Below are 11,860 nucleotides of genomic sequence, written 5' to 3'. Positions count from 1 at the left end.
TGCTCAAACAGTGACGGTGGATCCACACAGACTGTCAGAGTAGACCCCTGCTCTGAGATCAGTCTGTCAGGTCCTCACCCCCATCAGCAATTTATCCCACCAGAAATGTTGGACCCTTTCAGCTTCAGGTAGCATATTAATTTATTAATTTTCTTTCACCTAAATTTTGGTCTTACGCTAAGACAACATTGTTGTTAAGTTATTGATTATATAGTTCTGGTCTTTATGAAAAAGAACATTGTTCCTGACAAGAACCACTAGAAGGATCCGGTAATTCAGCCACAGAACAGGAGCAGAAGGTTAACGAAGCTTTATTGATGAATAGACTTATCAATGGCGGCACAGAGAGTACTGGACAGCGGCGACCCAGCGGAACGACGGGAGGAGGATGGCCACCAGAGGAAACTGAGCAGAGGATCGGCGTGGCGAACGCAGCAGGTAAGCCACAGGGGAAAGAGCAGTCTCGTAGTCGGACGGGCGAGGGTCAGAACCGGAAGAGCAGAGAGCGGCGACTTTAACCAGAGGGGCAGGCGAAGAGTCAGAGTCCAGTAAACAGACAGGGGTCGTAGTCCAGGTGTCAGTCCTCCAGCAACAATCCAACAGGGGCAAGGCACGAGGGGGAATCTGGGGATCTTGAACAAGGTCGATACACAGGAAGTCAGTCAGGAATTGCTGGAAACCTACTCACATAATGCTTTCGACAATCTGGCACTGGAGGAGAGGAGAGGGAGAGAATAAATAGGACGTGGACCAGGTGTGGGAGAGACAATCAGGATGGGGACACAGGTGACTAGAATGAATACTGATTAGAGGCATGAGAAAGAGACATGATCATGACAGCACCCTCTCCTCAAGGTCCGGCACCTGACGGACCACCAGGCTGCTCAGGATGAGCACGGTGGAAGTCACGGATCAGTCTTGTCCAAAATGTGGCGGGATGGCACCCAGGTGCGCTCCTCAGGACCATACCCCTCCCAGTCCACGAGGTACTGGGTGACCCGACCTCGCCTTCTGGAACGGAGGAGACGTTTGACAGTGTAGACTGGCCCTCCGTCAAAAAAACGGGTGGGAGGAGGGGGCCTGGAGGAGGGCACTAGGCGAGAAACAGAGACAGGCTTAATACGAGAGACGTGGAATGTGGGATGAACTCTCATGCATCCAGGCAGACGTAGGCGAACAGCAACTGGGTTAATAACTTTTGAGATGGGGAATGGGCCAACAAATCGAGGTGCCAACTTCCTGTTCTCCAGACGAAGGGGTAGGCCCTTAGTCGAGAGCCAGACTCTTTGTCCCAGCAAATATGTGGGGGCTTGAATCCTTCGGCGGTTGGCAGACCTAGAATACAGGGCAGAGGTGGTTAATAAGGCCTGACGAGCTCTCCTCCATACACGTTGGCACCGTCGGGCTGTGGCATGGGCAGAGGGAACGATAGAAGCTTGCTCCTGAAGAAAAAAAATGGGTGGCTGATAACCATACACAACATGGAATGGAGAGAGTCCTGTGGCGTTGGAGGGGAGAGAGTTCAGAGCATGCTCCACCCAAGCGAGATTTTGTGCCCATTTAGACGGGTCTGATTTGCAAAGTATGCAGAGCTTTGTTTCTACTTCCTGATTAACCCTCTCAGTCTGACCGTCAGTCTGGGGGTGAAAGCCAGAGGAAAGGCTTACCTTGATCCCTGATAATCCACAGAACTCCCTCCAAAAACGTGAAATGAACTGTGGACCTCTGTCTGACACAATGTCCACCGGAAGGCCATGTAGCCAGAAGACTTCTCGTGCAAGAATTTTGCTTAGTTCCTTGGAGGATGGAAGTTTTACGAGAGGAACCAGATGAGTCATTTTGGAAAAACGATCCACTATGGTTAAGATTGTTGTGTACCTGTCCGAGCTGGGAAGACCAGTGATGAAATCCATTGAAATATGGGACCAGGGGCGGTGTGGAATTGGAAGGGGATGAAGGAGTCCCGCTGGGGGTTGTCGTGAAGACTTTGCCTGGGAGCAGACTCTGCACGCTGACACGAATTCCTTGGTGTCCTGAGGGAGGTTCCTCCTCCAAAAGTGGGCTCGAACCAACTTGAAGGTTTTGGCTCGGCCTGGATTACAGAAAAGATTGGACGAGTGACAAAATTGAAGTACCTCAGGAATCAGGGGATCCGGAACATAGAGACTGTGAGGTGGGCACTCTCGGGGCACCAGGTGTTGGCGCTTAGCTTCAGCAACTGCTTGTTCTAACTCGAGACGAGACACAGCCAGGTGGACGGACCTCGGGAGAATGTACTCTTCTGACTCAGGGGAAGCTCCGCGGGCAGATTCATACATTCTAGATAAGGCATCTGGTTTTGTGTTCTTAGGTCCTGGCCTGTAGAGCAAGGAAAATGAAAATCGGGAAAAGAAGAGTGCCCACCTTGCCTGTCTGGGGTTCAATCTCTTGGCTGTTTGTAGGTAGAGCAGATTCTTATGATCAGTCCAGACTAGAAAAGGTTCCTTGGCTCCCTCCAACCAGTGCCTCCACTCCTCCAGGGCAAGTTTAATCGCCAGCAGCTCTCGGTCTCCCACATCATAATTGCGTTCTGCAGAAGAGAGACTCTTGGAGAAAAAGGCACAGGGGTGGATCTTACCATCACCGTACCTTTGGCTGAGTACAGCGCCTATCCCGGACTCTGAGGCATCAACCTCCACTATGAACTGCCGGTCTGAATCAGGAGAGTGGAGAATGGGTGCTTGGGTGAACATCTGCTTGAGTTTTGAGAAGGCCCTGTTAGCAGCTGTGTCCCACTGAAAACGGAGCTTAGAAGAGGTTAGTGCATGGAGGGGAGAGGCAATGGCACTGTAATTACGGATAAATCGACGATAGAAATTGGCAAAACCCAAAAACCTCTGAAGTTGTATACGGTCCTGGGGAACTTGCCAGTCCAACACAGCTGATGCCTTGCTTCTTTCCATAGAAAGACAGTTGTGGGACACAACAAAACCCAGAAAAGAGGTCGTGGATACATGAAACTCGCACTTCTCCACCTTGACAAATAAGTTGTTCTGCAAAAGCCGAAGGTGGGTGGCTCGGATGTGGTTGATGTGGGAAGGCAAGTCCTTGGAAAAAATCAAGATGTCATCCAGGTAAACATAAAGATGTTGGTCTATCATGTCTCTGAGAACATCATTGACTAGGGCTTGGAAGACAGCGAGTGCATTGGTTAGCCCAAAAGGTATCACCAAATATTCATAATGTCCTGTGGGAGTGTTGAAAGCCGTCTTCCATTCGTCCCCCTCTCGGATGCGAACCAGGTGGTAGGCGTTCCTCAGATCCAGTTTGGAGAAGATGGTGGCTCCTTGGATACGTTCAAAGGCAGTATTAGGTAGGGGCAAGGGATATCAGTTCTTGACCGTGATGTTATTGAGACCCCTATAATCGATACAAGGATGGAGAGATCCATTCTTCTTCCCCACGAAGAAGAAACCTGCACCTACCGTGGAAGAGGAGGGCCGAATGATACCAGCTTGAAGAGACTCTCTCACGTACTTCTGCATGGCCTGTTGTTCAGGGCCAGAGAGAGAGTAGAGGCGGCCCCGTGGCGGACAGGTATCGGGAAGAAGGGTGATGGAGCAATCATAGGGACGATGAGGGGGAAGACACGTAGCACGGGGTTTGCTGAATACTTCCTTGAGATCATGGTAGCACGCTGGGACCTTGGAAAGTTTGGGGTTGACATCCTGTGGTTGAGAGGGCGCGGCCTCCGGTCGTTCAGCAGCGACAAGGCAGGAGGAGTGACACCCCGGACTCCAGCCGAGGACTTCTCCACGAACCCAATCGATGTGGGGGTTGTGAGTCCGAAGCCACGTGGCTCCAAGGATAACAGGGATGTTCGGGGAGCTAATAACCAGAAAGGTGATGGTTTCCCGATGATTACCTCCGATGATTAGTTGGACTGGTTCGGTGTCCTGTCTGACCTGGTGTAAGACATGGCCGTCAATAGCTTGCACAGTAGACATACGGGAACAAGGTTTCAAAGCCAATTGCAGACTACGGGCTAGACCTGCATCGATAAATTCAGTATCAGCCCCAGAGTTGACTAAAGCGGCTAAGGGGTGATTACGGCTGTGCATAATAATCTGGGCCTCTACGGTAACTAATGAAGATTTGGCAGAAGACCATCGGTTAAGTGCAGAAATATAGTGTTTAAGAGAGACTGACCTTTTAGTAGGACATCGGGCGAGTTGGTGAGAGTTGCTGCCACAATAGAAACATAGACCCTCCTTCAATCTGCGCTCCCTCTCCTGGGATGACAACTTAGAGCGCCCGATCTGCATGGGTTCCGGACGATCAGACAACGAGGAAGTGGATGAAGAGGTCCAGGTAGGCGGAGGAGGGACAGAGAGCCTAGAAGGTTCCTCCTGTGACAGATGAGCTCGATCGGCGGTCCTCTCTTGTCTCCTTTCAAACATCCGCTGGTCAATACGGGAAGCCATAGCCTCCAAATCAGGCAGGCTTCTAGGAGGGTCCCGAGTAGAAAGCTCGTCCTTAATTTGGTCACACAGGCCCTGATAGAAAGCGTTGCAGAGAGCCTCCTCGTTCCAGCTGCTATCAGCTGCCAGAGTGTGGAAATCTATAATGTATTCATTCACTCGCCTTTTCCCTTGTTTAATCCTCCATAGACCTCTGGCCGCTACACGTTCGGGAACCAGCGGATCAAAGACACGGATCAGTTCCTGAGAAAAAGCTCTGAAGTTATAGCAAATGGGCGTGTCCCTCTGCCATTCCGCAGTTCCCCAGATCTTGGCCTTGCTCGTGAGTAGGGAGATCATATACGCCACTCTGGCATGCTCAGAAGGAAACGAGCTGGGCTGGAGCTCAAAATGTATCTCACACTGGGTGACAAAGGGGCGGCACTGGCTGGACTGGCCACCAAAAACCTCCGGAGGCGTGAGACGAGGCTCCGCGGCCGGAGCAGGCTGCGAAAAACTAGGGTGAGCAGCCGGCGCACTAGGAGGCGATGTAGGGGAGGCGAGTCGGGAAAGCATCAACATCATTTCCTGCATGTTGGTCTCGAGTTTGCTGATAGCATTCTCCACCCCAGAGCGCCACTCCTGCGTGGACGACGGATCCATTTTGGCCAGTTTGTACTGACAAGAACCACTAGAAGGATCCGGTAATTCAGCCACAGAAGAGGAGCAGAAGGTTAACAAAGCTTTATTGATGAATGGACTTATCAATGGCGGCACAGAGAGTACTGGACAGCGGCGACCCAGCGGAACGACGGGAGGAGGATGGCCACCAGAGGAAACTGAGCAGAGGATCGGCGTGGCGAACGCAGCAGGTAAGCCACAGGGGAAAGAGCAGTCTCGTAGTCGGACGGGCGAGGGTCAGAACCGGAAGAGCAGAGAGCGGCGACTTTAACCAGAGGGGCAGGCGAAGAGTCAGAGTCCAGTAAACAGACAGGGGTCGTAGTCCAGGTGTCAGTCCTCCAGCAACAATCCAACAGGGGCAAGGCACGAGGGGGAATCTGGGGATCTTGAACAAGGTCGATACACAGGAAGTCAGTCAGGAATTGCTGGAAACCTACTCACATAATGCTTTCGACAATCTGGCACTGGAGGAGAGGAGAGGGAGAGAATAAATAGGACGTGGACCAGGTGTGGGAGAGACAATCAGGATGGGGACACAGGTGACTAGAATGAATACTGATTAGAGGCATGAGAAAGAGACATGATCATGACAGTGCCTTTGAATTGATCCCCCTTCCCAGTGTTATTGAAAAAGGGTTTTGAGCATTTTTCTTAGCACTGATATCAAATTTTAGTATTGTGACAACCCTAGTCTGCACAATGATGAGTTTTGTCTGCATTAGGGGTGGAATGGTTTCTAAAATCTACAGCTTGGTTCATGAGGTCACAGGGTCACAGTTTTCTATTTTGTAAAACCTCCAGAAACCCCATTCATCAGCAAGAAATGATCCAGCATTTAAATTTTTAAAATCTCAGTTTTTCTCAGTGCGTCATGTATTGTCGTATTTCATGTTGTGACAGTCTTCAGTTAAAGCTGGATGGAAATTTCTGCAGTAAATATTGAGATTGCTTATTTCAAAGTGATTTGCATTTATGTGGTAAAAAAGATTTACGGCTCTTTGCTTTAAGTTTGTGCTCAGAACATAAACAGGTTCACTGTTAAAACAGAAACGGTTTCTTGACACTCGTTTGAGGACCAAAATGTTCATATTTTGGACCAAGAAGACAGATGGTTTGAGAGGGGTGTAAAGAAAGCCATCTATGTTAAAAGGGAGAAACCAACATTAAACAGAGGAGGAGGTCTCAGATTCCAGCTTTCAAAAACATATAATGGAGCTTTAGGCCTGATCCCACACTTGCACTCATGTGACAAGAGTGGCCCATCAGTGAGTCAGACAAACAAGGACTCTAACGAGCCTCCATTGTTAGGAGAGTGAGAACAATTTGCAAGCAATACAGTTTACATCACATCTCAGCTTTAAAAGCTCAACTCCACACTCTCTATTTCTGAATTGAGAAAGATCCTCGGATGAGAAGCGAAACGTCTTCAACTACAGAATAGAAGTCCAGTTGTTTTTGGTTTTTAACCTGGACAGTTTACTAATACCATGCCAGAAAATTGAACCATCTTCACCGAGCTGTCTGAGGAAACTACTGAGGATAAAATTCTCAGCAGGCCCAACATGTCCAGCATGCCCACCCTGCTTGTAAAGGCTCAGCTGAGATGAAGTGGCCATGTCACCAGAATGCTCTGCTCAAGAGGTCTTCTTTGGTGAACTGAAAAATGGTAAAAGAACACAAGGCAGCCCCAAAATACTCTACAAGGACACTTTAAAATCTTCCCAGAAGAGCACTGAGATTGACTTTAAACACTAGGAACAACTAGCTCAGGACCAACCTGCCTGAAGAAAAGAAGTGCAGGAGAAGCTCCTCCACCATGTTGAAAAGTCAGCAGCACAAATCTGCCCCAAAAAGAAGCTGTTCCTGCACCTCAGGGCTCTTTATCCTCTCTGAGCTGTTCAATGTGCCACAGAGCATCACAGGCTCAGATCAGCCTTTCGGTCATTTGCGCACTCACCGAAACCCAAGTCTTTGAGATGTGCCATGGTCGTTATCAATTCTGATGGACTAACAACATATTAATGGCGTGGAGAAAAACAGTTGATACATTAAGAAATTAAAATATAAGTTCATATAAATTATGTATTTACTAAGAATATTGATGCTGACACATTAACCATTCTTGGCAACACTAATTTCCACACTTCTAAGTTTTGCCTTTTCTCAACATTATGTTATTAACATTAAGAAAATAGATTTTTGAAAATGACATTTGAAAATGGATTCAGATTCTTCCCTGCCTGTGATGCATCTAAATATAGATTTTACCCCCGTCTTTCTTCCGCCTCACATCAGACAGACACACACGGACTGCATTGTGAACATCATTGTAAAGCGTGGAAAAACACAAAGATTGTTAAGAATATCCCTGATTCTGCAACAATTCACGTTTTGCATTAAATTTAACTCTTAATGTCCAGTTCTTTAATTTTTTTTGTGTTTTCCTTGTGTACGGCTCTGGTTACTGACACAAAACTTCTTTACCTGTCCTGAACCAATACATGTGAACCGTGCAGTTCCGATTTTCATAAACCATTCCATCCCCAGTCAGCATTGGTATACAGATATTTTAATCTTTTAAATTGTTTACAAAGTTGATTTTAGACTAATGTAACTGAGCACAGGTTTGAGTGCCCGTGTCAGCCCCCTCAGCTGATGTATCCAGACTTTCTCATGGAGACTCATCCGAGTCAGTATCAAGTCCTCACTGGGTATGTCCTCAAACACCTCCCACTGTTCACACTGTATCTGCTGCAGCAACTTTTCAACTAGAGCTGCTTTTTACTGTTAATGGTTCTAAAGTACCATTTTAGTGAAGAGAAGAAGAATGTAATATTTGGACTTAAATTTCAAAGTAATTTGAGTCAGCCTTGGTTTTCTTAGTGCTATGCCCCCTGGTCCCCCCACCTGCAGCCATCTCAGCTCTACCTCCTGGTTTACTGATGAACCTGTACGCTCCGGTGTGATGGTTAGTTCAAACGTACACGATCAAATACCTGCTTCCAAGCAGGGAAACTGAATTTATACGTTTGTTTTAAGAGGAATGTTTGCTCTGTGTTTTTTCAGGCTGATTTACACAAACTTGATGCCATGGGCCATCAGCAGTTTCAGGAGGGACCACCTGAAGCTGCACATCCATTTACACATACTGTAGGTACTGCTAAGTTTAGTTCCTGTCTTTGGGACAGACCAGATCTCATGAAGTGTAACTGTACATCTGCAATGTACCTGCTATCAATTTTGTTTAAAGTAAATTCAATTATTTAAGAATTTTGGATTTTAAAATGATTTCATTTGTTTAAATCAAAATACATGATCATGGTGAAACTTGGACAATTTTCAAGCTCTTTCAAATTGAATTTGTTTTGAAATAAACCTTGTGAAAACCGTGACAAAATACAAGTAAACATTGTTCCAGTTGCTATTTATTTTTACAAGTTATGTTAAATTTGTAGGCCCACCCACTCTCAGTCAGTCCGACCTGGAAAATTCTTTGTGGCCGTGGAGGAAGAGGAGATCTTTGCTACTTATTTGTATGATTGTTCAGTTTCCTGGTTAGAAGTACAGACACAGCTCAAGACAGCAGGGGGCGCTGCAGGATTGCTGTAAATTATGAACATTCTCTTTTTCGTAACTCCATAATTCTAGACATGACGAAAAACTTAAGCGTTTAAAAACAGTAGTTTTCTGGACTATCCTTTCTGTTCTATTTTCTAAAAGGTTATAAAACAAAATCTCTACAAATGAGTTTATAAACAAACTGAAGCTTTCACACAAATTTATATTAAAAGATGGATGTGTGCACTGTGCTGTCACCTTTTGGATGGTGATGAGAGTGATGCTAGAAGGCAGCTTGGAAAGAAATCATTCACCTGTGAGAGCAACAAATAAAGAAGTTTCAAGATAATACCAGCACTGGTCCATTCCTGAGGCTGTAGAACGGGAGTCTTCAGTTAACATTTAATCTACACACACTTTCGCATGCAAGCTGGCTGTACAACATGAAAACATATTTATAACTTTGAAGTGAACTGAATTCTCCTTTTCTACTGGTAGGAAGGTACTTTATTAATCCCTTGCAGGAAATTGTTGTGATATAGCAGCAGCAGAGAGATTTGATGATGGACAAAAAAAATAGTATAGTAAGTGCATACAACACTATATAATATGATGCATAACACAAGCTGTACACAGAGGACAGGTGCTCCATCATTTATAATAATAGTATCCTAATATTTACTAGATGAATAAATAAATAGATGAATGTAGGTTGTTATTGTTATTGTTTACTGAAGAACCTAAAGGCTGCTGGCAGGAACAATATCATGCAGCGTTCTGTCCTACACTTCAGAGGGATCAGCCTGTGGCTGAAGGTGCTTCTCTGTAAAACCGCCAGAATGCAAAGAGGGTGTGAGGTGTTATTAAGAATGCAGTTTAGTTTTGAGAGCATTCTCAACTCTGCCATCTGCTGAACTACAGTATATCCAGTTGAGCCAGACTTGGAGATTGCCTTTCTGATCAGTTTCTTTATCTTGTTCTTGCCTGCTGTGCTGTCTGTTCCCACTAAGAAATAAAGAAAAGGATTATCTTTTTATATTCTATTCTAGTCTATTCTCCTAAAATCCACAAGCATCTCTTTGGTCTTAGTGGTGTTAAACTGTAGATGGTTGTGGCCGAAGCTTTCCACAAAGTCTCAGATGGTTTTCCTGTACTCTATTTTACATCTTCCTTACACACAACCAATGATCGCTGAGTCATCAGAGAATTTCTGAAGAAAACAGCTGTCGGAGTTATTTTACAAGTCAGATGTGTAGAGGGTGAACAGGTATGGTGACAGGACTGTACCTCAAAGTAAAATAATCGAAAACCTAAAAGAGAAATTTCAAAATACAACTTTTGCTGTATCCAAACTTTCTTTCGCCACAGATCTCAACATCGTCACACATAATGCCTAAAGAGCTGTATGATTATTCTCCAAAAATGGACAGAAAAATAAAACACATAGCTAAGATCAAAACAACAGTGAGCTGTAATGTTAAAGATAAGATGTTAAAGATAATCAGTGTGATTATATGTGATGTGTAATAAATGGGAACAGAGAAATGAGTCTTCAGTAGGTGCACACATTTTTGTCTTGTTACATGTTTGTACGATGATTTTCTAACAGTGTTTTATAATTTACTAGTTGAGTGACGTGTGTATCTTACAGTATAAAAGCCAAATTCAGTTTGAGAAGCAAGAAACAGGAACAATATTTTTGTGTTGATGAACTTCAGTTTAATTTAATATCTTTTTTTTTTTCTCTAAAGGTGGTGTATAATGTCACTGAAGGAGGACAGGTGGTCCTAGTTAATCCCTGTGAACCACGGCCCCTGTTTCATTGTGTGGAGTCTCTTCCAGACCATGGACACAGTGGAAGAACTCCAGGGAAAGGTGAGGAGCAAGCTCTACTCATATTTTTTACATTTTCTCACATTTTCATCAGATGGTTTTTACTTTATCTCTTCTTTTTACAAGAATGTCTGTTCTGCAGCTCAGTGTCAAAAGCGCTTCACACTACAATCATTCACACATTCATACACTGATGGCAGTAAGCTACATTGTAGCCACAGCTGCCCTGGGGCGGGCTGACAGAAGTGAGGCTGCCATCACAACGGCGCCACGGAGCCCTCTGACCACCACCAGCAAGGCGGGTGAAGTGTCTTGCCCAAGGACACAATGGCTGAAAATGATGGAGTGGGGGTTCGAACCGGCAACCCTCAGGTTACAGGACGGACCCTTACCTCCTGAGCCAGATAAATAAAATGACATTCTAGTGCCCCTAGTGTTAAAATTAGCATTGCCCAAAAAGAAGGTATTTTTACAAAATGTGTGTTTGTCTCAAAAACGTGTGCCATCTCTGGCCAACTTCAGTAATTTCAAGTTTGTGTAGCATCTGCCTAAAAGCTTTGCCAAACTCCATAAGACTTCAAAAAGTCTGTTCATGGTCATGTAGTTACAAGATGTTTGTTTTCGCACACACCTTTCATAGTCCACGTGACACTTTGATCCAAACTTCTGGGAAGTTGTAGGAGGCCTTGGGATCCCCCAGGAGGAGTTGAGAGTGTTGTTGGGGAAAGGGATGTCTGGGTTTCCCTCCTGGATCTGTTGCCTCCATGACACAGCTATGCCCCTAGATAAATGCTTGGCATAGAGAAAAAGAAACCCAGAATCAGATGTCTGAACTACCTCAGCTGACTACTTTTGATGAGAAGCAGCAGCTGTCAGAAGGTGGGGATATGGCGGCGAACCCAGAACGCAGACGCATGGCTTAAAGGAACGAAAATTACTTTATTAACTAAAAATGACAAACAAAAAGGCTGGCGTGGCAGCAAAACAAACATTAACTAAATCCAAAAACAAGAAGCAAAGACATGACTAGTACGAACGAACAGGCAAAGCGGAATGATCCAGTGAGGGGTGAAAAAATTAAAATACCTGACTCGGGAGGGTGGAGGGGGTAAAACAAAACACAGGATGGAGGGCAAGAAACAAAAAACCAACTGGGCAAAAGGGCCAGGGTAAACAAAACGAGAAATCAAAATACCGGCGGAACCACCGGACATGGCCTAACGCCGAGCAAGAGTTCAGGACGGACAGCTGGAACGCCGTCCACGGCAAAGCCAGAGATCTGGCGGGCGGCCCGAGCGCCGTCCGCGGCGTGGCCAATGTTCAGGCTGGCGACCCGAGCGCCGTCCGCG

At 45.8% G+C, this 11,860-nt stretch overlaps 1 protein-coding gene across 1 annotated transcript in view; it reads left to right on the top strand.

Annotated features, from left to right (window-relative positions):
* The first annotated feature begins 7,467 nt into the window (after nt 1-7,467).
* The window catches only part of tesmin (testis expressed metallothionein like protein), a 44,637-nt gene continuing 40,244 nt past the window's right edge, over nt 7,468-11,860 (top strand). The window contains exons 1-4 of the mRNA XM_025002659.2: nt 7,468-7,831; nt 8,004-8,088; nt 8,187-8,270; nt 10,430-10,553. Of these exons, the coding sequence (XP_024858427.2) occupies nt 7,776-7,831; nt 8,004-8,088; nt 8,187-8,270; nt 10,430-10,553 (349 nt within the window). The 5' untranslated portion in view covers nt 7,468-7,775. The remainder of the gene's footprint in view (nt 7,832-8,003; nt 8,089-8,186; nt 8,271-10,429; nt 10,554-11,860) is intronic.

Source organism: Kryptolebias marmoratus, linkage group LG11 (assembly GCF_001649575.2).
Source record: "Kryptolebias marmoratus isolate JLee-2015 linkage group LG11, ASM164957v2, whole genome shotgun sequence".
NCBI classification, from domain to species: Eukaryota; Metazoa; Chordata; class Actinopteri; order Cyprinodontiformes; family Rivulidae; genus Kryptolebias; species Kryptolebias marmoratus.
Note: the sequence above shows the minus strand (reverse complement) of the source record. Positions and strands in the feature narration are given on the sequence as shown.